Source organism: Mercenaria mercenaria, chromosome 11 (genome assembly GCF_021730395.1).
Source record: "Mercenaria mercenaria strain notata chromosome 11, MADL_Memer_1, whole genome shotgun sequence".
NCBI classification, from domain to species: Eukaryota; Metazoa; Mollusca; class Bivalvia; order Venerida; family Veneridae; genus Mercenaria; species Mercenaria mercenaria.
In genome coordinates this window covers 41,492,339-41,515,724 of record NC_069371.1, presented here as the reverse complement: position 1 = coordinate 41,515,724, position 23,386 = coordinate 41,492,339, and the positions used below count along the sequence as shown (strand labels likewise).

General features: G+C 35.5%; 2 protein-coding genes across 11 annotated transcripts in view; both read right to left on the bottom strand.

The window, feature by feature from the left end:
• LOC123532844 (tubulin monoglutamylase TTLL4-like) overlaps positions 1–18,805 on the bottom strand; it is an 82,112-nt gene extending 63,307 nt beyond the window's left edge. For 4 of the 10 annotated variants that reach the window (XR_006682757.2, XM_045314434.2, XM_045314435.2 and 1 more), the window contains exons 1-6: positions 6,382–6,595; positions 3,991–4,171; positions 3,330–3,546; positions 1,286–2,516; positions 860–984; positions 21–242 (exon numbers count right to left, since the gene is read on the bottom strand). Coding sequence is in view for 9 of the 10 variants with exons in the window: in XM_045314434.2 (XP_045170369.2) it covers positions 21–242; positions 860–984; positions 1,286–2,516; positions 3,330–3,546; positions 3,991–4,071 (1,876 nt within the window). In the remaining variant the exon portion in view is untranslated. Of the gene's footprint in view, positions 1–20; positions 243–859; positions 985–1,285; positions 2,517–3,329; positions 3,547–3,990; positions 4,172–6,381; positions 6,630–18,692 lie in introns of those variants that run through there. The other 6 variants (XM_045314428.2, XM_045314427.2, XM_045314429.2 and 3 more) reach the window with 6 other exon arrangements.
• A 2,061-nt stretch (positions 18,806–20,866) lies between these two features.
• On the bottom strand, positions 20,867–22,384 carry LOC128546760 (uncharacterized). Its single transcript, XM_053518059.1, has one exon. It carries the CDS (start codon positions 22,382–22,384, stop codon positions 20,867–20,869), a length of 1,518 nt encoding a protein of 505 aa, XP_053374034.1.
• Between the last annotated feature and the right edge of the window lie 1,002 nt (positions 22,385–23,386).

The following is a 23,386-nucleotide window of genomic DNA, read 5'->3' as shown; positions in this document are numbered from 1 at the left end:
TTCATTAAGGTAATTTAAACCTTTTTCCCCATCTGCAACAAAAGCTACCACAGGTGGAATATTTGGAAAATGACTATGGATAAGGGGTGGTTTGACGGATCTGTCCGGGGAAGCAGTCTGAGGTCGACTGACTGAACCAATCTCGCTACCAGTCGCACTGAACGCACGTGTCTTCAGTCGATGTGCAGATGATGAACGCCGTGACAAACTGCTACTGGTGAAGGAATACCCGTCTGATTCACCTGAAATTACAAAGTATGTGATACTGTTGTATCAATGACAAATTGTTTTAACTGAATACAAATACAGAAGTTGATTTACACTAAGGTGACGAAACATTTCACACATTTATCAGTCTGCTTCAAGATAAGCACATGCAACCTTTATTTTCTGCATACCCTTTCTTCTCTCATCATTCCCTAAATGTCACTTTACAACTGACTCTATTGTGCACATCATAGTTTTAAACTGATCTCACTGATTACTAAAGGTATGAAATGAATGAATTCTCTTTTCAAACACACTCACCAAAGATGTTCTTCAACACTAAAATTTGGCACTATGCCACTTAAAATTCAAAAGTGCTTTTTTTCTGAATTTTGACAACTCCCCGTAATAAAATCATTTTTTACATGTTTAAGCCAAAAATCTTCACATTATGTAAGCCTTATCATTTGAAACACAAAATTATGTTTCTCAACTATTCTCTCCAGAAATGTCACATACTTATCAAAAATACGTCTTTCACTTCAGTATGATTTTCACCCTATTTTAATCAATACATTGTGATGTTCCCCTCCTCATGGCCCTGACCCCATCCCCAAAAAACTGAAATCATGACCACATCACCATTACATACCATCTGATCCTCCGATACAGTCATCATCTAAATCATCAACCATATCTTCATCATCATAATCATCAAATTCATCATCATCATCACCACCTTCAACACTCGCCTCACCATCGCCTGGCATACGTTCTCTGAAAACAGACCATCATACCAGCTTTAAAACACTAAATGTACATAAGTAATGCAAGGGAAACACACAAATGTAAAAGCCAACATACATTCTTTAAGCTAACTCAAATTTTATTAAAAGTATTTGAAGAATCTTTACTTATAAATGTATCAGTTTTAAAATTAGTTCAGTAGCAAAATGATGGAATTTCGGGCCTAATTAATCAACTTTGCAAATAGACTCTAATATTTAGTTATACTCTAAACTGTCTTGTAAGCAAAACTGATTTACCCTGATTTTATCTAGAAATGGTATTTACTTACCCTGATGGGACTTCTGACTCATCATCAGCAGCCTCATCTAATTCTGACCCTGATGTCAAAGTGGTTCGTGACCCCTTCTCTGCGCCCCTAGGGGGTTTTGATGGAGCACCTATTGCCGGGGGTCGCTGCTCATGAATAATGGTGTCAGCTTTTGACTCTTTTCTGTAATACACAGTCCCAGAACTCGCGCTTGATTCCTTTGAACTGCCACTACTTTGATTAGAGGCCGACTGTTTTGCATCGTTCATTTTTTTTATATTTGTAGGCGCCATGTAAGTATTACCCTTGGGAGGATCCGCTTTAACTGTTATAACAGTCTCTGTAGTTTGCTGGACCTTCGTAACTGCAGATATTGGTGGTTTTGAACTTACATTTGCTGGATTACTTACTTCGTGGTAAGGCTTGGTTGGCGTGTAGCTGGGGTTTCGGACTTTGGTCTGGGAATCCGGTGTACCTGATTTAGAGGATGATGCCCCTGAACCAGGTCTTGGCAGTGATGACACAGGTCTTGCATAAACTATAGGCTTCGACTGAGTGTTACTGTTTCCTTCAGAATTTAACACTTTTTTCACACTTTCAGAGTTCGAAGACTCGTTCATTTTAGCTATAGCACTATTTGGTGTTTGTGAAGCAGCAGTAACTTTGGAAGGACTAGATGTACTATTAGCAGCACTGGTCTTTTCAGCGCTTATTTTTGCTTTTTCAGATATCACACTATAAGCCTTAGCTGGTCCAAATTGGTTTTTCACAGTCTGGGTACTTGAATTAGAATTTGGTAAACCAGTCTGGCTTAAATCTGGTTCCCGTTCCAATCTGGTGGGTGGAATAGTTTTCCTTGGAGTTACTTTGGAACCAGTCTTATTTGAACTTCCTTCATTGGCACTACTGGATTTTGCACTCGAATTTTGTGAATTAATGCTGTTCTTGGATTCAGTTGTTGATTTCGTACTTTGAGCAGAATTTTCCTTTCTTAAAGCACTTTGAGGTCTCATGAATGCATTCATAGGGAAACCAAACATTGGTGTCCCAGACCCACCATTTGTGTACATGGAGTTGGGTCCTGGTTGTGCTTGGGTGGAACTTGGGGTCTTTTTTATCTTCTGCTGATTCTGAAGGTCACTTACAATATCCTTGGCACTTAAGGGTCGTGCATAGGGGTTGGAATGTCCTTTTGATGGTGATGTTTTCAGTGTTCCTGAAGATGCTGAATTTGACGGCTGGCCATTTGTACCTGTAATACATATCAGTAAATTTTTTCTTCATTTTCATAAGATGTACAGGTTACATACTCTGTCATATCAACATAGAAACACTGTATTTTTAGGAAACAGGATGCAGTTTTATTAATCAAAAACGAAAGCTTATTGCAGAAGTGTCTCAACACTTGTCATTTTATTCCAAGAAATAACATACTTTACTAAAACCATTTACAATCTACTAAAATTTCTTCAAAACGGAAAGTTCTGGAAATTCATACTAAAGCAACAACTCTCTTTTTTTAGAACAGGTGGCCGAAAATTCATGAAACCATTCAGTTGGTGGTAAATGTGGCTTAATTTTGATACATTTATTTAATTTATCTATTGTTTTACAGCAAATTAGCTGTAATATAATTCCCTGATAGTGCTAAAAATATTTTACAGACATGCATATTATTTGACAAGCTTGTGTTTCCCAGGGAAAGTATTGCCTAGCATGTGCAAACAAGATTAAAGATATCAAATGCCTATCATTCAGTGGGTTATTTTATCCTTCAAAACTCATCACATGTATTTAAATTTACTAAATATAAAAGTTGTGTAGGTAGAGCTACATCCTTAAATGCCATGTAGTAACAGTTGACTGTTACAAAACTCACAGTTTTTTAGTTGCAGTAAATATTTATACTTTGTTTAGCTGTATATGTATTACGAGTGTGTTATTTTATACAAATAACCTGTTAACTTCATGCTTACATAAATTATATGTAGAAATAACTCATCTTTTCCAAATATGACATTAGGGTTAAATTACCTTTAAACCCTAGTACAAAAATTTTACATACCTGTAGCTTGTTGAAGTAGCATCTGTGGACTTGGTGCAGGTTTAACACTGGATCTAAATGGAGTCGACATGGTACTGGACGTAGATGCATTACTGAGGCTGCTATACGCATTACGCGCTGCCTCCGCGTTGCTGCGTATTGACATCAGGTCAGCATGGTTAAACAACTGAACTGGTTTGATTGCATTGTTGCTGTATTTAAGCATTGGTTTCTGGGCCTGTGAAGTAGCAAAAAAAGTTCTTTCATTCCATGTAAAAAATAAAACTGACAAATTTGTAAAAATTACTTGATCAGGCTTCTAGTTTAACAAATGCTGTTCATAATCATAAATGTACCATTCTTTGCCAATGGGTAAATAATAAAAAAGATACCAGAGGTTAATAAAGCAAAATCAATCAGCTGTTTTTGTTTATCAACAGATAAAACCATCTACATATTAAGCTTTTCAGTACTATCTGCCTATAACCTGGCAATGGGTCATTAGACCCTACCTCACAACTTACAAAAATAAAATTCCTTAATTCCTCCAGTTGCTTAGTTTCTTCACAAGGACAAATTATTATCTAGTTGTGGGGATTAAGTGATTTTATAAAACAACCAACCATTTCAATAAAATGCTACTTTTTATGCAATTATGTATATATATAGACAATTCATTTACCTGCTGACGAAGTGGAAGTTGCTTCTTTAAGGAAAGGTCTTCCAGGCTTGCCGTCAACTTGCCCATACCCTGATCTCCCATGATGACCTGTTTCTGGTGGGTGGGGACGGAAAGAAAAGGGGGAGGGACTAACCTCCCACTGACGTCAACTTCCTGTCATCACAGAAATCTATTAAATTTTCTGAAAAAGAAAATGAATCATTGTAAAGCATAGCTGACAATAAAATAAACTCTCCTTTGCAGATTTTTAGGGCTGAATCTCTTTAGTAAGTCCTCAAGCACAACATAGCATTCTAAAATCTATTAATAAGTCCTTAGCAATAGTTCTGAATGCCTTTTACCTGGTTTAAAAATGCATAACCACTTTACGATCAATATCATTTCATATTTTATTCAGAATGCTTCTGAAAATGCTGACCTCCACAAGTAAAGGTTTCCAAGATTAAAAGAAGAGCTGGTTCACATGCAGAGTGGGAGCCTCCATGGACAAGTAGTTAAGACTGCTGGCTTTGAATCACTTGCCACTCACTGACGAAGGTTCGAAACCTTGCTTGTTGTGTAAAATTCTTCATGTGAGGGAGCCATCCAGCTAGCTTACCTAAAGTTAGTGGTTCTACCTGGGTGCCGCCCATGCCAGAAACAATTCTCTGAGGGGCACTGTGAGTTACTTACCTTGATCATTTTCATGTCAGAAACATATTTACTGGCAATTAAAAATCCATTAAAAATCCCAGAACATGCACCAACAAATCACTGCTTAAACACTGGCAGAGCTACATGTATTTTCAAACTACTTAAAACAAATTCAAATCAATAGCACTTGACAATGATATATGCTGAATCATGTATGTCAAATACTTATCTAAATCAATCAAAATCACGCAGAATACCTGACCTACTGGGAGACATTTTATCAGGTTAACCATTTAGTTTTAATACAGTCCCTGTCATGTTATCAGGCAAGGTGCTAAAACCAACCATAATCCATTCCTTACCAATCAAGGTAGGATTATCTTTTAAATCCACTTGCCTTAAAAGTTAGGCGAACTTTTAATCCCACTGTTTTTCAATTTTAAATTTTTTTGTAAATTTACTTGTACAAGTATTAACGCATCTATCATTGTCTATTAAAACTGATATACTAACATACTTCAAAAATTGAAGTGGTACTTTTATTTAACACGATAGTTGCTAAGATTCCATGTAAATATTTATGTATTTCCTAACTTTTTTAAAAACTGAAAATGTGTTCAAAAAGTATACTATTCCGACATTTAACAAGAGCACCCTCTGCAGGTGCCATCACTCGTTTGTAATTGCCTGACATAAGGCAATGTATATTTATAATGAGTTATGGTTCTTTGCCAAATAAATATATACCGGTAGCTTTAAGTATTCAAGAAGTGGCCACAAACAAGGAACTTTTTTTTAAAAAGTATCAGTAATCTCATTTCTATTTGTTTTTTTAACAGCGTACCAACACAATTCAAGTCACAAACAGGACTAAAATGTTTGGTTTCAAATAAATCTCATTTACAACGAAATAACAATAAGAGGTATGGAATCGTAACTTATATGCCTGCTGGAACCACAATGATACAGCAAACAATGTGTTCAGCGCCTATTAGTTGTCTTGTTTTATCATGCATGGGGAAAACTGTGGTTCTTTTCGTATATACAGGTTGTCCCAGAAGCAAACCTGAGGTAAAAAGGGAGATAATTCAGATGCAAGAGAAGATTGCAGTTCCAAGAATACTTATTCATCTAATGTTAATTAACAAAGTATAAGCAGAAAGCTTCAAAGCTATAAAAAATTACAGTAAGACAAGCTAAAAATATCTGAGGTTACAACTGCAAAACCATGGCACGTTCACTTTTCTTTAGGAAGTCTCTAAGAAATTTTGTAGTGATTGTTGCCAAAAATTTATTTTGAAATTTCCAATAAAAGTCCCTAATTTTGCTAGCCTGGTCCACTTTGTGCTCTAATAATTCAATGACTAATAAAAAATACTATGAAATTATCAATTTTTGAGACTGACGATGATTTTTTGTAGTTAAGTCCATCCACAAAATTACATTTTACTGTTTTAGTGAACATGTAAATTTCAGATTAATTTTAAGTAATCCACAAACTGACATGTCCCTATAATAAAACAGCCATTTTGCCCAAAAGGATGGAATTTCATGCTCACAAAATAAAGTGGTTATAATACAGTATCAAGGAAATTCCTCACATCCTCAAAATTCACTGAAATATCAAGCACCTTTCAACATAAAATTCCATCTTCAGACTGTACCTTATTAAAAATATTTTTTCCATGAAACTTGCAGAAAAAAATCAATCCTCAAACCTCTAGGATTACTTCAACATAAACATCAAAACATACTCACAAACTAATGCAAATTTCAAATCCGTCCTTCATGCACAATTTCAATTTTAATCACAGAAATATTGATTTACTCTTTAATATCTTTAATATCAAACATTATTTCAATAAATTCAATACAATCAATCGCTCCTGTATTGATCTTCACTCCTTTGATTTCACTAAAGATCCATTTTCAGAATATTTCAATTTCCGTTTAATGTAATTTTTTTTCTGACTTCATACCTGAGAACTTGTTACACAGACATTTTTTATTCATATGGTTAATCAGCATCGCTAAGGAAATCTTGACATATCCACAAATGGAATGTTAGCATTTTCTATTTTAAGTCGAATGTAAATATTGAAATACATTTAAGTAGCCATATATTGCTTAGGTCTTTAGCTTGTTGACTTTTGTTTGTAAATATCTGACTTTTAGCCAAAGAGAAATATTTACTCTTGTCAAAAACATTCAAAACTGATCTAAATAAACTATAACATAGATTAAACCAGATTTTTAAATAGGACACTTGAAATTCAACAACTGATAAATCCGAAAAACGTTTGGATCCAACAAGTGCAGAATATATTTGAACCGTTTTGAACCGTTAACATACATTTTCCACATTTAAAATATCTTAACGGTATAACCTATTCATTTGCAAAAACTAGTTCAATAGGCTATAACTGTTCAATAGTATCGATAAATAAAACTTGCTAGTGTCAAAGCATGCAATAAAATTTGATATATGAATGTTTGCATTCTATAAAAGTTTTCCAAAAGGTAACTAAAGCCGTGTAAAGTGACAGCCATAAAAGTTCAATTATGCTTAAATTAGTTTTTATGAAAGATAAGTTCTCCGATTAATGCAAATATAATAACGTTTAAAATTCAATTAGAAGAAGTCAAGTGTAAGAATATCAGTTTGAACTGCATAATTAGTCTGTTGCAATAAATTGACAATTTTGCTAAAAGATCCTTAATGTTTTTTCATACAATAGTTCCCCCAGACTTTTGTGTATTAAAAAAAGATTTATTCCAACCTAGCATTACAAGTACTGCCGAAGTTTCTTTCCTTAACAGACAGCAGTCAAGTAAAGGCTACAAATAAGTATAAAAAAAAGAGGTTTTTTTTTGCCAAACAAAGAAATATTTTTTTTAAAAAGAGTTCTCTTCATTAAAGCTGCTTTCCACACAACAGTTAATCCTTACCCTGCTAATTTCAATTTGGACAGTACCATTAACTGTTAAAAGGGGTGCTTACCAAAGAGATATTGACTGAATGGCAAACAGTGCAGATCTTGATCAGACTGCATGGATGTGCAGGCTGATCATGATCTACACTGGCTGCAATCGCAGACTCAATCATGTCCAGCATGATAAGGGTTAAATTTTGTTAGAGAAAAAAACTGTTCTACTTGTACCTGGTCAAATTATTTTGTTTTCAGTAGTGAAGCAATGAAAATTGTTAGAACTGGCTCTCTCAAAGATTTTGATGGGAAACACCACAAAACCACTAACTATCGTGCACAACAATAAAGCAACTTAGCCACGCCATGGGAAAACCAACATAGTGGGTTTGCGACCAGCATGGATCCAGACCAGCCTGCGCATCCATGCTGTTCGCTAACAGTTTCTCTAATTGCAATAGGCTTTGAAAGCGAACAGCATGGATCCTGACCAGACTGCGCAGATGCGCAGACTGGTCTGGATCCATGCTGGTCGCAAAGCCACTATGTTGGTTTTCCCTTGGCGCAGCTCAATTATTAAAATAGCAGTTAACATCAGCCCATGCACAGACATCTATTTCTGGAAATAAACAATGTCAAGATACCAAGACAGTAAAAATTTATGATTATGTGGAAAAAAAAAGGATTCTTTGTTAATCATAACATACAAATTATAATGGTCAAATTATCTTACTGAAATCTCGCAACTATTGCTTCCAGCTGCAATCATTAATCGTTTACATCCGTTTGTCCATGCATGGGAAAACTGACGAGAAAACTGTACTTTCAATTTCACGTTCTTAAAATAGGTTTCGGTACTCCATGAAAAGTAAGCGATTACAAAGTAACAAAATGGAATTTAAATGTAACAATTGCTATTTGCATAGTCTAAAACCGTAAATAAAAGATATAAATGCTTGCAATTCTATGAAAGGAAACTTTAATCATTGCACAATACAGAAACAGGAAGGTGCAGGGCATGACAAATTCTTTGTTGAGCTGCCTAGAATTTTCACTCGTCCTGCTACAATTTACAATTTATACTTGTCCTGTAATTCATTTAAAGAAGAGAGCATCTATTTTAAAGTCCATTAAAATCATTACACACCAAAATTGAGTTTAACTCTTAGCTTGCTGGCGGCAAGTGATTCTGCCTTTGCGACCAGTGCAGACCAAGATCAGCCTGCACATCCGTGCAGTCTGATCATGGTCTGCACTGTTCGCTATTCAGTCAGTAAATTTTTAGTAAACACCCCTTCAAATGATAAATGGTACTGCCCAAATTGGAAGATGGACCAGTCCATTATAGAAATTTAGCATGGTAAGGGTTAATGGATTGAAGAGCGCCTTGCTAATGCTTTCATAATGTAGTACTGTCATAGTGCGGTAAAGATTTTAGAGTTACGAACAACAAATAAACTTCCCTTTCAGATCTGTTACCTATCTGGCTTAGAAGTTCTATCCTACTGGATGAGTACTTAAGCTAGCACCACTCGCCCAGAGCCAATTTCTACTTGTATTTAAAAGTAGACGAGTAGATTTGTTGAGGGTTAAGATGTGTGTATCTATTTAAAAAAAAAATCAATTTTTTCCCCTTAAAAGGGGAGGGCCCTTCCCCTAGCGCAATAACCGTAATTATGATTTATCTAAGAACTGTCCAACAAGTAGCTATTTCCAACCGCAGTACAGTAAGTTGATTTTTCTGCCAATGGTGTACATCAAAGGAATGTAAATTTAATATTGGCAAATATATCAATTTTCTTATCTTTCTGACAGTTTTTGCAAAACCTTGGTAAAACTTCACAAAGCTATCATTGTAACAAATCAATACACGGATAAATAATTTTCAAACAAACTCATCAATACTTTAGAGACAAACTTCTTAAAGATTCCTTCAAATCTAATTTATGAAAGGATCTCCCAATACGATTTATTCATAAGCTAATACACAGCAGTATTTTACCACAAAAGAAGTCGATCTCCATACAAGTAAAGACTACAAAATATTTAATGGCATGTCAGAATGAAAACTACAAATAGTTTCAGTTCAAAGCAATCCTGTATTGTAAGGCTGTAATTTATCATCACTTATGTATCCAGATTTCCCAATTCTTCTATAGCAAGGCCCTCAGAAAATGTTAAAATCATGCCGATTCCCATAAAATTGACATTACACTATGCTCTTCAATTCCAGGATGACATACGCAGGTCCTTCACCTCCTTGTGACAAAAAAAAAAACACCCTGACTTTATAGATACATATGCTGGGCGAGCCTTGTCTTTAAGAAAACAAAACTTGCTTTTTATGAAACTTTTGCATTTCACCAGGAACAGTTTCAAGAATACATGTAACATCATTGAACACAAAGACAAATAAGAAAGAGATTAATTTAGAAATTGTATTTCTAAAATATGAAAATAATAAGCCAATTTCAGAGTTGAGAAGATACTAAATTTTAAAGGAAAAACAACACTGCCTAAGAGCAAGTTCTCTAAAAAGTAACAGTCAATATATATTTAAATGTAATGATCAAGATAACATTACAGCTCAATTTTTCCTGGTAAGATGAATTATAGAGTTCTGTGGAATCATTAATATTCATGGGAGACTAAGTTTTGTGGATTTCGTGGTTGAGTCAATCTAATCCCCACGAACATGTAAAATTCCCATTCATTTTATGTTCAAACGTTGAAATCCACAAATTCATATCCCACGAAATTTGCCGTTTGGACCAAAACCACAAAATTTCATGCTCACGAAAATAAATGATTTTACAGTAATGAAACTGTCCTAATTCACAGTACCAGCCAACAAATCACCACCATACAACATGCTGGGCACATCTATACATAATTAAGCCCAATCAGAACTTATTTTAGACCAATGGGGATTTAACAAAAAACAATACAAGAACTTTTTTTTCAAGCTGAAGCTATCACTGAATGTGATCATTAAATAACCCCAGATATTGAAAGATAAACTTTGTTCATGACCTTTGACCACCAAGTTTGACCTAGATCTTAAACACTGTGACCTGGTTTTAGCCCTCTGCAACAACTGATGCTTGTTATACCACACACAAGGCAGAAATGAAACAAAGCCATTTTACATAAAATTTTGACTTCTAAAAGTGACCCTGATTTTGGATTTAATTTCCTCAGTCTTAGTAGTTGTATTATTTTTTTTATTTATTTACTGACATTTAAGGTCAGTAACATACACACAACACAAGGCAATAAGTATGATGACAAGAACATTAATAAGTTTTATGTGCAGGTATTTGAAAAAAATTTACAAAATTACATATTGCTATAGATGTCTACGTTGTGGATGTTGGCAAGAAACCTCACTGAAGTTGAAAATAAAAAGATGCCAGTATGCCCTTTCCTCGTTATTCCGAGCCCCTTAACCGGTATTTCAGTGCTGGTCAGTAACAGTTTTAAGTTTCAAAAGAGTTTTTGCTATATAGTTATATATTATAGGTTACCCCAGTGATTTTAGATAAGAAATTTTAATGCAAGTAATACTATTTTCTTTTAATTTTTGTTTAACTGTCATATGATTAGATAGTATCCAAAGGAAAGGACTAGCTGCATGTCTTGATGTCTTGGCATACCAGCCTGTGGTGGCACAGAAGCCCTCAAGTAGAGTCAAATACACTCCCGCTAGACCTCAGACGTGAAGAACTGTCTGTTAGAGAACTGGCCCGACTACTCATGAGACACGAAACCGAGCCCATCAAGCAAACCATAATACATTGGCTAGAGACAACAAAAGAGACACCAGAAAGGTACTTATCTCCCTTAGGAAAGATGTTCATCCAGATAAATGACATGGAACACAAGTTCAAACTACTACAATCTTGAACATCAGCTAACCTACCTAGAGTACATGCAACCAACACGGCGACCATCAGAATATTGGATCACCCTAGGTTCATCCATAAATAGATCTGCAATCCAAATACAAGAATCAAAAGAAATAATCAGAAACCAGATACACGACCGCGACATCCACACCTTACTAGCATTCACCGATGGTTCTTGCAAGGGCAATCCAGGACCATCTGGAGCCGGGGCATGCATATTTATGCCACTTGACGACACACATACAGAACAGAAGAAACCAGTGTCAAGCTCAGCAATAATCCTGCTTGGTGAAATTGTAGCTATAAAAACAAGAGCTGTCCGTAAGACAGCCAAGCTCGACTATTCGAAATATTGTCCCAGAAGCAGGAAAATATTACCCAAAAAGGTTAAATATTAAAAGAGTTTTAAGTTCAAAAGGGGGCATAATTTGACCAAAATGCATATCAGTTATGGGACTTGCTGCTATCAACTAGTTTTATAACCCCGAAGGCACATGTGAAGATTCAATTCAATATCTGCATTAGTTTTGGAGATAGAAACTCACATGTAAAACTTTAACCAGAATTTTCAAAGTCCAAAAGAGGGCATAATTTGCCCAAAATACATGCCAGAGTTATGGGACTTGACCCAGTGAGATTGGTAATTGATCTAGAAAAAGAAAAAATAAGTTTCAAATCTATATGCCTTTTAGTAATTGCTGTATGTACTTGCACGCAAAACTTTAACCAGGATTTTCTAAGTCCAAAAAGGGGAATAATTTGCTCAAAATACATGTAAGAGTTATGGGACTTGATCCAGTGAGGTTAGTAATTGATCTAGAAAAAGAAAAAATAAGTTTCAAATCTATATGCCTTTTAGTAATAGCTATATGTACTTGCATGCAAAACTTTAACCAGAATTTGCTAAGTCCAAAAGGGGGCATAATATGGCAAAAATGAAAGTCAGAGTTATGGGACTTGATGCTATCAACTAGTTTTATAACCCCGAAGACACATGTGAAGTTTCAAATCAATATCTGCATTACTTTTGGAGATAGTAACTTGCATGTAAAACTTTAACCAAAATTTTCTAAGTCTAAAAGGGGGCATAATTTGCTCAAAATACATGTCAGAGTTATGGGACTTGACCCAGTGAGGTTGGTAATTGATCTAGAAAAAGAAAAAATAAGTTTCAAATCTATATGCCTTTTAGAAATAGCTGTATGTACTTGCACGCAAAACTTTAACCAGAATTTTCTAAGTCCAAAAGGGGGCATAATTTGGCCAAAATGAAGGTCAGAGTTATGGGACTTGCTGCTATCAACTAGTTTTATAACCCCGAAGACACATGTGAAGTTTCAAATCAATATCTGCATTAGTTTTGGAGATAGTAACTTGCATGTAAAACTTTAACCAAAATTTTCTAAGTCCAAAAGGGGACATAATTTGCTCAAAATACATGTCAGAGTTATGGGACTTGACCCAGAGAGGTTGGTAATTGACCTAGAAAAAGAAAAAATAAGTTTCAAAGCTATATGCCTTTAACTGATGGCTGTATGTACTTGCATGCAAAAACTTAACCAAGGTGTGACGCCGACGCCGACGCCAGGGTGAGTACAATAGCTAGACTATTTTTCGAATAGTCGAGCTAATAACACTGCAACACTGCAAAGAAGAATCAGAAAGAAGACACATAAACCAAATAAAGATACTTTCAGACAGCCAATCTGCTGTAGGAATTCTACAGTTACTGAGTTAGGTTGGAAAGCTGACACATACACAACAACTGTGAGAGAAACTAAACAACTGATGAAAGATCTGGACTCAGTAGGCATCAAAACAAACATTTTATGGACACCTGGTCATGCAAACATCTTTGGGAATGAAATAGCTGACCGTCTAGCAAAGGAAGCTGCAAGTGAAGCTGAGACAATGGGCGAGTCTGATATCCCAACTACCTTGCAAAGAAGTCATGCGAGATGAAATGGCAGAATAGATGGCAACTAACAGACACCAACACATGCTAGTCCAAATAATTTGACGTCAAAAGTGATTCTGAGATATTTTCGTGATAGGTCATAATCCCTCTCTTTACATCAAAGCCAAGAACAACCTTTCCTGTGTTGAAATTAGATTTAGGTTAAAACACGATCAGGCAATATATTTACACGATGAAATCGTAAAACATAATAAAACTGAATCATTTTATGGTTTAAACAGAACAGTAAAACACGTTAATAAAGCGTAAACACAAAATGTTTCAGTTTGGCTACCTTGCTGTATTTACACATCCACCATTATACTCAGCACACGCTGACAGTGCAGTTGGTCGTTATCGATCACGTGACACGAATCGGAGCTGATGTAAAATTTGTGTAAACTTTAGGGTGTGTTGTTTAAAACAGTGACAAACTCGTGTTTTACCGTTTATTCACATAAACATTAATTGAATTGAAGAAAAAAATGGATATTCTTTTCAGGTATCTTAAAATTTCACAAATATTTTTGTTTTCTAATAGTTAGAATGCGATTTAAAAATCACCTTGTCTGTGTTGAGCATTCCACTCAGAAAACAGCACGGAAGACTCAACACATAAAAGGTACTTTCTATGTTGTACGTGGAGGAAAGATATTGACCTATGCAAAAATTATCACAATATCGTGGCTCACGTACAATTAGTTGGACTACAATACATGCCTGATGTTGGGCTTAAACTGAAGGACCCCACAAACACCAGCATCGAAGTACAATGCCAGCATGTCATCCATCAATTGAGAACCGGATACTGCATGCTAAATGGGTATATGCATAGGATCGGGTTAGCAGAATCGCCATTGAGCGCATGTCGACATGCTGCTGAAACAGTTCCAGCATTATCTTGAAGAGATTACAACTAGAATTTGCTAGATACACTACAGTACTCCAAAGAAAGAAGACAGTGGCTACGATTACGGTACCGTAATCCAGACCTGGGGTAATTAACAAGAGCTGTCGGAGGACAGCAACGCTCGACTATTTAACAGCCTTGTCGCTTGAATGAATAAGAAAGTCGAAAAAGGGGCATAATTTAGTAAAAAAGTAAAATAGGGTTATGGAACCTGCATAGTGCTTATCAGCTCATGACAGTGGACAAGTGTATGAAGTTTCAATCCATTCCCATTAGTGGGTACTGAGATACCAGCTTACATATAAGAATTTAACCCAAAAACTCCTAAGTTGAAAAAGGGGCATAATTTTGTAAAATGCAAAGTTGAGTTATTGACCCTTTGCACTGCACGTCATATCATGAAAGTGAACTAGTGTGTGAAGTTTCAATCCTTTCCCATTAGTGGATACTGAGATACCAGCTTACATACAAAAACTTAACCAAAAATTTCTATGTTGAAAAAGGGGCATAATTTTGTAAAAAATCAAAATAAAGTTATGGGACCTGCTTTGTGCATGTCAGATCATGACAGTGAACAAGTGTGTGAAGTTTCAATCCATTCCCATTAGTGAGTACTGAGATACCAGCTTACATACAAAACCTTAACCAAAAAATTCTAAGTCGAAAAAGGGGCATAATTTTGTAAAAAAGCAAAATAGAGTTATGGAACCTGTGCAATGTAAGTCAGTTTATCACAGTAAATAAGTGTGTGAAGTTTCAATCCATTCCCACAAGTGGTTACTGAGATACAAGCTTACATACAAAACCTTAACCAAAAATTTCTAAGTCAAAAAAGGGGCATAATTTTGTAAAAAAGCAAAACAGAGTTATGGAACCTGTGCAATGTAAGTCAGTTTATCACAGTGAATAAGTGTGTGAAGTTTCAATCCATTCCCACAAGTGGTTGCTGAGATACCAGCTTACATACAAAAACTTAACCAAATCGGGACGCGGACGTGGACGCGGACGCCGACGCGGACGCCGACGCATGGGCGAGTCCAATAGCTCTACTATTCTATGAATAGTCGAGCTAAAAATGTAATTGTAATTAATTGCAATTAAATTACATTTCCCAAGTAATTGAATGTAATTTGTAATTGGGTCATTTATCAATTAAATGTAATTGTAATTTAATTAATTACAGAACAGTTCTAGGGTGTAATTGACAATTACATTTCAATTACTTTCCAATTACATGGCACATGCTAATCAAGTTTGTTGAACAAATAGTATATATAATTTGTTCAACAAACTGGATTATTATTTTATGTTTATTACCAGTGACACTTCACTTTAACATGCTAATATGCATTTCATAGCTGTGAAAAATAACAATAGAATATTATGGTAGGTGTTAACCCCTTGGACATAGCTCCTTGTTCTGATATTTGTTTCATTAGAACTAACTGGTAATCTTCGATGATGTTTGTCACTATGTTTTTGGAGAAAATGATCAAATTAGGATTTGAAATTGTTATTTGCATAATTATTATTTAGATTTTTATCGGAGCAAAAATTGAAATGCTTAGCATTTAGTTTAATCATTTTTTATCTGTGATAAAATTTGTTGTATTAAATGATATAAACAACATAGCATTTCACAGTTCTAACAAGATAAAAAATTTAATTATTATTGTAGACATTATGAGTATTCTACAGTTTTAGTGACATAGTTATTCTAGGATGACTCATGAATGTTTTACAACTTATTTTCAATGTGGTCCTTTGGATAACTTGTAGTGTCAAGGATAAAAACTTAAAATATATGTTTAAAATGTAAATTATTAAAGGAAGTGTCTAGGGGTACGGATCCGTACCTCTAGAATCTGATTCTAGAGGTACGGATCCGTACCTCTAGACAAGCCTGTTAGGGGTTTTCTAGGGGTACGGACCTCCGTTTTTCTAGAGATTAAGGGTCATTTACATTTCAAATTTTGTTCACACATTTGGTAGCCGTTACGAGATACATGGGACGTTTTCACAAACAGTTTCTTTTACTTAATGTCGCTTAATTGATTATTAAACAATCAGTTCCGTGCCGATTATCATTATACAACAATGTACATTGTTAAATAACAAAATAGATTGGTGCATATTATTATGCCTAATTTATTTATTTATTTGCTGAATTTCAAATAGAATTCATTTAAGGGATAGATTCATTCATTAATCTAGCTGTTATCAACAGTTTATTTGACAACAAACCAATTCCTATCGGCACAGAACAGTGTATTCATTTGGAGTTCCTCGGTTATTTAGGTTCTGAAAGAGAAGGTAAACAATCGGACGAACGCTGGTATCTGTAAACCAATTAGATCCAAGTTTTATGTGAAGACTGGTTAAGACTTAGTTGTTTTTTCATTTTCAACAAAATTTAAGATATAAATAAACCTAAATCTCTAGAAAAAGGAGGTCCGTACCCCTAGAAAACCTCTAACAGGCTTGTCTAGAGGTACGGATCCGTACCTCTAGAATCAGATTCTAGAGGTACGGATCCGTACCCCTAGACACTTCCATTATTAAATACTGAACTAGACTAGTTAAATTTGAAACATATATTGCAGAACCATGATCCTATAAACTTCAGAGAAATTCAGACCTCAGAGAAATACCAGTGTTCGAAATTCACGGTAGTCCGACAGCCCGTGGCTACCAAATTTCAGCTCGGGCTACCGATTTTCCACAGGTACAAGCCCGACTGGGCTACCGAATTTTCCTCATTTGTTTAAAAAAAAACATGCTAATTAAACGAGTACTGCATCGTGATTTTCCAGACTGAGAAACGCTTATGGAATTATTGGTTTTTGCACTCTAACGTGTTGACAATCAAACACAGTGTCAAAGACGTAACCGCAGCGCTAATTGGCTGAATACAATCACCTCTAGCGTAACGGATAATTTGATTAGCTTTCACACTTCTCGCGAAAATCTCACAAGTACCTGCAGTAGGCGGAGCTTAAATTATGTTATCAGCGTGTGTGTAAATGTGTATTCAGCACTCTGTATTACATTTTACAAATTGTCAACAGTCCGAGTTGCAGTAATTGGCGAGTGCGGATCCTAAAAAATCGGGCATAACAGTTTAGATTTCGTTTTGGCAAGGAGTGTCATGTCCGATGCTTTTGGACTCTGACGATGCTGATCTGGACTGGAGTATTTCGAGTTAAATTTTTTCAAAAACATGGCAAACATGTACTGTATGTCTTTTTTATTACTTTAAACATGCATAGAGATGTTTGTAAAACAAGATGTTATATGGTGCAAAAATTATGTATTTTAAGGTGTTAAAAGTTCGGGCTAGTGAAATTGGTGTCGGGCTTGGAAAAAATTTAATCTGGTAGCCCGAACGGGCTATTGGATTCAAATCTGAATTTCGTACACTGAAATACCTGACTTTACATGCATCTTCTCTAACCGAATTCTGCTAGACGATGTATTAACTATTAATTAGGGCTGACTTGTAGCTCCTTTTGCAATAATATTAAAGACAGAGTAATGTTCTCCTGCAAACACAGATTTTACTTTGAGCTTAAATTCAATTTTGAAATAACTGAAATCAGTTTACATGTGGATTATCATGTTTGTGTAGTACAAAGTAAAGAACTTTGCTACAGTGTTCGTGTAAGAAGCACCACATTTGGTATTGTAATTGAATGTAATTAATTACAATTTCCAATGTAATTGTAATTTAATTAATTACATTGCTAATTTTCATGTAATGGTAATTGTTATTTAATTGGACAATTCTCAATGTAATTGTAATTTAATTAATTACATTTTAAAGTAATTGACCCCAGGTCTGCCGTAATCGTAGCCTCCGGTTCTAGTATTACGGAAGTTCCCTTACACTGAATGGCGACATTTATTGAACGAGACGCTCTGCAGCTTCATAAGTATCACAAAGCGTCACATGAACAATACCTCCTCACATTAAATTTAATTTATTGGAATACTACCCGAGTGAAAATTATACCGTGAAGAAATACCGATGTGACCGACTACCAGACATTCGAGCCAATCAGGGCTCATGATTCAACGATTTGCCACAACATACATAAAATTTAGAAATAGGAAATAGCTGCAAGTCAAAGGCTCGGGTCAATGAGAAGGCTCGGAATTACGACAAAGAGGCATAATCTGACTGACCCGAAATTTCCGAACTCGAAATAATTTGGGTACGAATGTCTATACACCATAGTAGACGCAAAAGGAGTTATGCCAGTGAATGATATTATAGTATATGTTATCAATTACAAAGGAAAGTAAAGTAAAAATAAATTCTAACTTAAATTAAAGTCTGAAACATCATAGTTAATTTAATGTTTTACCTTGATGACAACTATTTCCACCGATGCTAAGTAACAGATTTGAAACCAATCAAAATTGATTTAACATACCAATTAACCAATGAAATTCGGTGGGACATGTGCGAGGAATACGGCGCCAACGTGCGCTGACTGGATTACAAATATTATAGCCGAAGCGAAATAGGTTTCAACTACCATAACGTGCTGAATTAAACCGAAATGAAGGAGGTATCAAAACCAATAATGGAAAAGCTCAAGTTATTGAGCGTTTTGTGTTCCGTTCTACAGTGCATGAAGTTTTCAAGATGAAAAAGTTCATGAAGAAGTCTGAAAAATAAAAAAAATGTGTTTATTTCGGAGAACCTTACTGCCCTCTGTATGAAGCTTAAAAAACTGCTGTGGATAATGCTCCAAACGTCACCAACGTGTACCTGAGAGATGGTAACATTCATTGCACGTGTAAAAATCCGAAGGCAATGAATGTCAAAGTGAAGATGGTTATTTCGTCTTCACATTGATGTAAACGAGAAGCTGTCAGCTTTGGGGTTGAAGACCCCAGAATAGGACGTCGAGGTGAATGGGTTTATAGACTATTCGATCCTGTTTAAATGTTTGAAAGTGTCGCAATGAAAATAACATTGCTTGTCCTTGCTTAAACATTGATCTTGAAAAATGTTTTACTTCTTCATTTTGTTTTAAGTACACGTATTCACCATGCACACATTGTCAGTAAAATGTCAAAATAATCAATGCACATCGTACTAAATCTTGTTCTGATAGTTCTGAGAGCGTAACTAATTCTTCACCTGATGAGTGTATGAAAGATAATCTTATACATGATCATGTTTATTGGGAAGATTAAACGAGACTTACCTTAGGAAGTTGAAGTTTGATCGATATTTTATCAACCGCAATCACTTTTGGGATCACACAGAGAGAAGATGGCTTATCAGTAACACTGGTCAGTCTTTAGAGTCACCACTAGGTCACAGTTTAAGCGTTAAACCTTGACCCTATGGTAAGTAAATGCTGCCGAAGAATCAAATTATTTAAAATTGGGTGGGATTTGGGTGGGTGGGTGTGTTATTCCTGAAGTGACTGCGGTTAATAAAATATCGATCAAACTTCAACTTCCTAAGGTAAGTCTCGTTTAATCTTCCCATTTTATCAACCGCATATCCCTTTTGGGCCTCATACAGAGATTTTAGAGTTGATTCTTCGGAGCATTCAAAATACTGTTGTTCGTACTATGGTTAAACGTTTTGGGAAATAAATAAAATGTAAAACGCTAGTTTAACTAATCTAAGTTTAATATGCTTTATCTAATCTAAGTTTATTATGAATGTAACTATGAATGTTATTATGACCATATTTTGTTGAACTGTGCTGTCCTGAAACAGTTTGTTTAATTCAGAATAGCTTCCTGAACAGTTTTTTCCCTGCTGTCTATTGTTTTGTTATAGAAACGTGCGAATGTCTCAGCTCCTTTCCATCCTGCCGTCTTTATGATGGTTGTCAGTGAAACCCCTCGCATATTAGCTGCTGAAGTGGATGCTGCTCTTGTGCTATGTGCCCCGTACTTGTTATGAATGCCAGACTTCTTTACGATAATTTTTACCCATCGTGAAACAGTCTGATGTGATACTGCATTATGTGGTTTTTGTGTGCTTATGAGTAATTGTTGTTCTTTGTTACGTAGTTCTTTTGTCCTGTCATTGTATTCTTTCAGTACCTTACAATGCATATATTTGGGTTTGCGTCATATTTTTGTAATGCGATATGTTGAAGGTGATGTCCTGGTTTAGTTTGTTTAAGTATATGATTAGCATGAATTATAACTTTGTCCAATTGAAATTCGATGTCGTCTAATTCTAAGAGGTGCAAGGTCTGGCATCTTTGGGCTGTAAGCACTAAGAACAGCACCGATAATTTGCAGGATAACTGGAGAAGCGTGGTATTCTGTAATGTCCCAGTATATCCTAATACAATGTCGACATCCCAGACTGTTGTGTATTTTGGTAAGCTGGGTCGTTCAGTGAAAATTCCTGTCATAAATCTTTTTATTAAATTGTTGTTACTGAAATCAAAGTTTCCACATATTTTGGTTAAATTGTTAATTGCTGATCGTGCTGTTTGAAAAGCGCTGTATTTGAGTCCTTGTCGATGTAATGTTACAAAAAATGCTAATATGGAGTTCACAGATGGTCGAATGGGATTGATGCGCTTCCCACAAAATGTAATCCATTTTTTAATATATGTGTTGTACTGTGTTTTGGTGGAATTACGCCATGACTGTAGTATGATGTTGATTGCTTCTGTTGGTACTCCCTGGCTTTGGAGCGATTGCCTGATAGTCTGAAAACCCCTAATCGCATCTTTTTGAGGGGATGGATTCTGTCTGGTTTGTGCGGAAGATAAAGAATGTTCTGGGGATTTGGAAGAAGGAAGCACTGTCCACAAATCAATTTTGTTAGAGATGCCCACCAAACTTGTGTTGGCCAAATTGGGCACACCATCACTGCTTCGGATTGTTCTTCCTCTAACTTCTGTAGAATTTTTGGTATTAAGCTGAAAGGAGAAAATATGTAATACAATTCATGAACCCAGTGTAGTGTGAATGCATCTGTTGCATAAGAGTTTGCTTCTGGTGAATATGAAACATACTTTTCTAACTTGTGATTAAGCCTAGAAGCAAACAAATCTACTGACATATTTGGATACTGGTCCCTAATTTTGCGAAAAATATTTTCTTTCAGCGTCCATTCCAAATCATCATTGAATTTTCTTGACAGTGTATCCGCCTCATTGTTTTCAGATCCTGCCACATGTGCCGCACTTACAAATATGTTTTTATCTATGCACCAAAGCCAAATGTCTCTAGCAAGGTTGTTTAGTTCATCTGTCTTGCCCCCAAATTTGTTAATATAAGCACAACTTGTGCTGTTGTCCATGAAAATTCTGATGTGGCACTGATTAGTATCTTTACATAAAGAGGTAAGAGCTAACTGACATGCTTTCAACTCCAAAATATTAATATGTAAATTTTGTTCTGCCAAAGACCACTGACCATTTGTTGAAGTGTTTGTAGTTTTATTTATGGCGCCATATCCTTTTTTTGAGGCATCAGAATAGATAATATATTCAGGTTGTCCATGAGACACTTGCTTTTTGCTTGTAGGGAGATGGCTTATCCACCAAGAAATAATTGACCTGACTGATGATGGAATTTTCATATAGTTGTCAAAGTCACCTTTTGCAATTTTGATGCATTTGTCTTTGATTTTTTCTAGAGGTTTATAGAATAAAGGAGCAGCTTCCACTCCTGGTTCAGCTGCCACCATTTTTCCTTTGAGTTTAGCAAAAAGACGTATTGTTACAGACTTTTTTGAAAGAACAGAATAAGAGAGGCTAATCAACTCTTCCTGTCTATCTGAGGTTAATCTTATGGACATTGTTTCAGAACATAGGATAAAACCTAGAAATGTGATTTGTTTACATGGTATCAAAACTGATTTTGTTGGATGTACTGTCAATCCTAGCGAATCCATGAGTTCCACTGTATCTGAAACATTTGTCTGGCATTCGGTAAATGTGGATCCTTGTAAGCAAGAATCATCTATATATGCAGAACTGATATGACCTTTCGCTCTGAGTGAAGCAAATACAGGTTTCATTACTTTGGTAAAGACCCTTGGTGATGTTGTTAAGCCCATGACTAGCGCAGTAAATTGATACTTTTGATTGTCATTAATAAACCTGAAATATTTCCTGTCTTGAATTCGAATGGGGATTGAGTAAAATGCCTCGGAAAAATCTACAGATGCGAACAATCTTTTCGCATGGAGTTGATTGCATGTTGTAATGTTTCCATTTTGAAATGAATATTTTCCATAAAGTTATCATTAAATTGTTTAAGATTAAGTATAATTCTAATTTTACCATCTTTTTTCGGTCGAGTGAAAATGTTTGAAATGAATTCACCACTTTGTGGCTTATTGTCGGCCTTTTCAATAATGTTGCAATTTAGAAACCTGTTTAGTTCAATCTGGATTAAGTTATGCTCTAATGTGTTAAATGATAAAGCTTTTGGGATTGTATGTTGAAAAGGTGTCTCAGCCAACTCTACTTGATATCCAGTTATGGTTTTAAGTATCCACTTATCATTTGTAATTGATTTCCAGTTATCATAATAATACTGTGTTTTCCCTGCAACAAAATTGTCAGTGGTATTTGTCAGATCTGATATGCTGCTATTTACATTTATTTTTTGTGATGTCTTGCTGTTGTCTGTTGTGTCTTCTTTTGCTGGAAACCCTGTGTTCTTGGCTGATACTGATTCCGGTTGTACATCTGAGTTTTTTTGTAATAAGCCATTTGATGACCCCTGTTGTGTTGTGGGACCTGTCTTCTGCCTAAAAAAGAACCCTTCTTCATGCTGTAAGACGTGATATGCGGGGTCTTCTCGCCTACAACCTTGATATCTTCCTTCAATGTGTCACCGAATAATTGAGTTGCCGATGTTTTCGACCTAGCACATGTGGATTTGTATGCCGGCTGGATGTCCTTGAGGAGTCTGTCTTTTCTTGCTTTATTGGTTGCAGAAATACTGTGAACCATCATCTTGAAACTGTCTCCAACCAATTCTTTTACTTGATCCCTATCATAGTTTGGAGCTTTTTGAATTATGTCAAGTGCCCTGATTATCGGAACGAGGC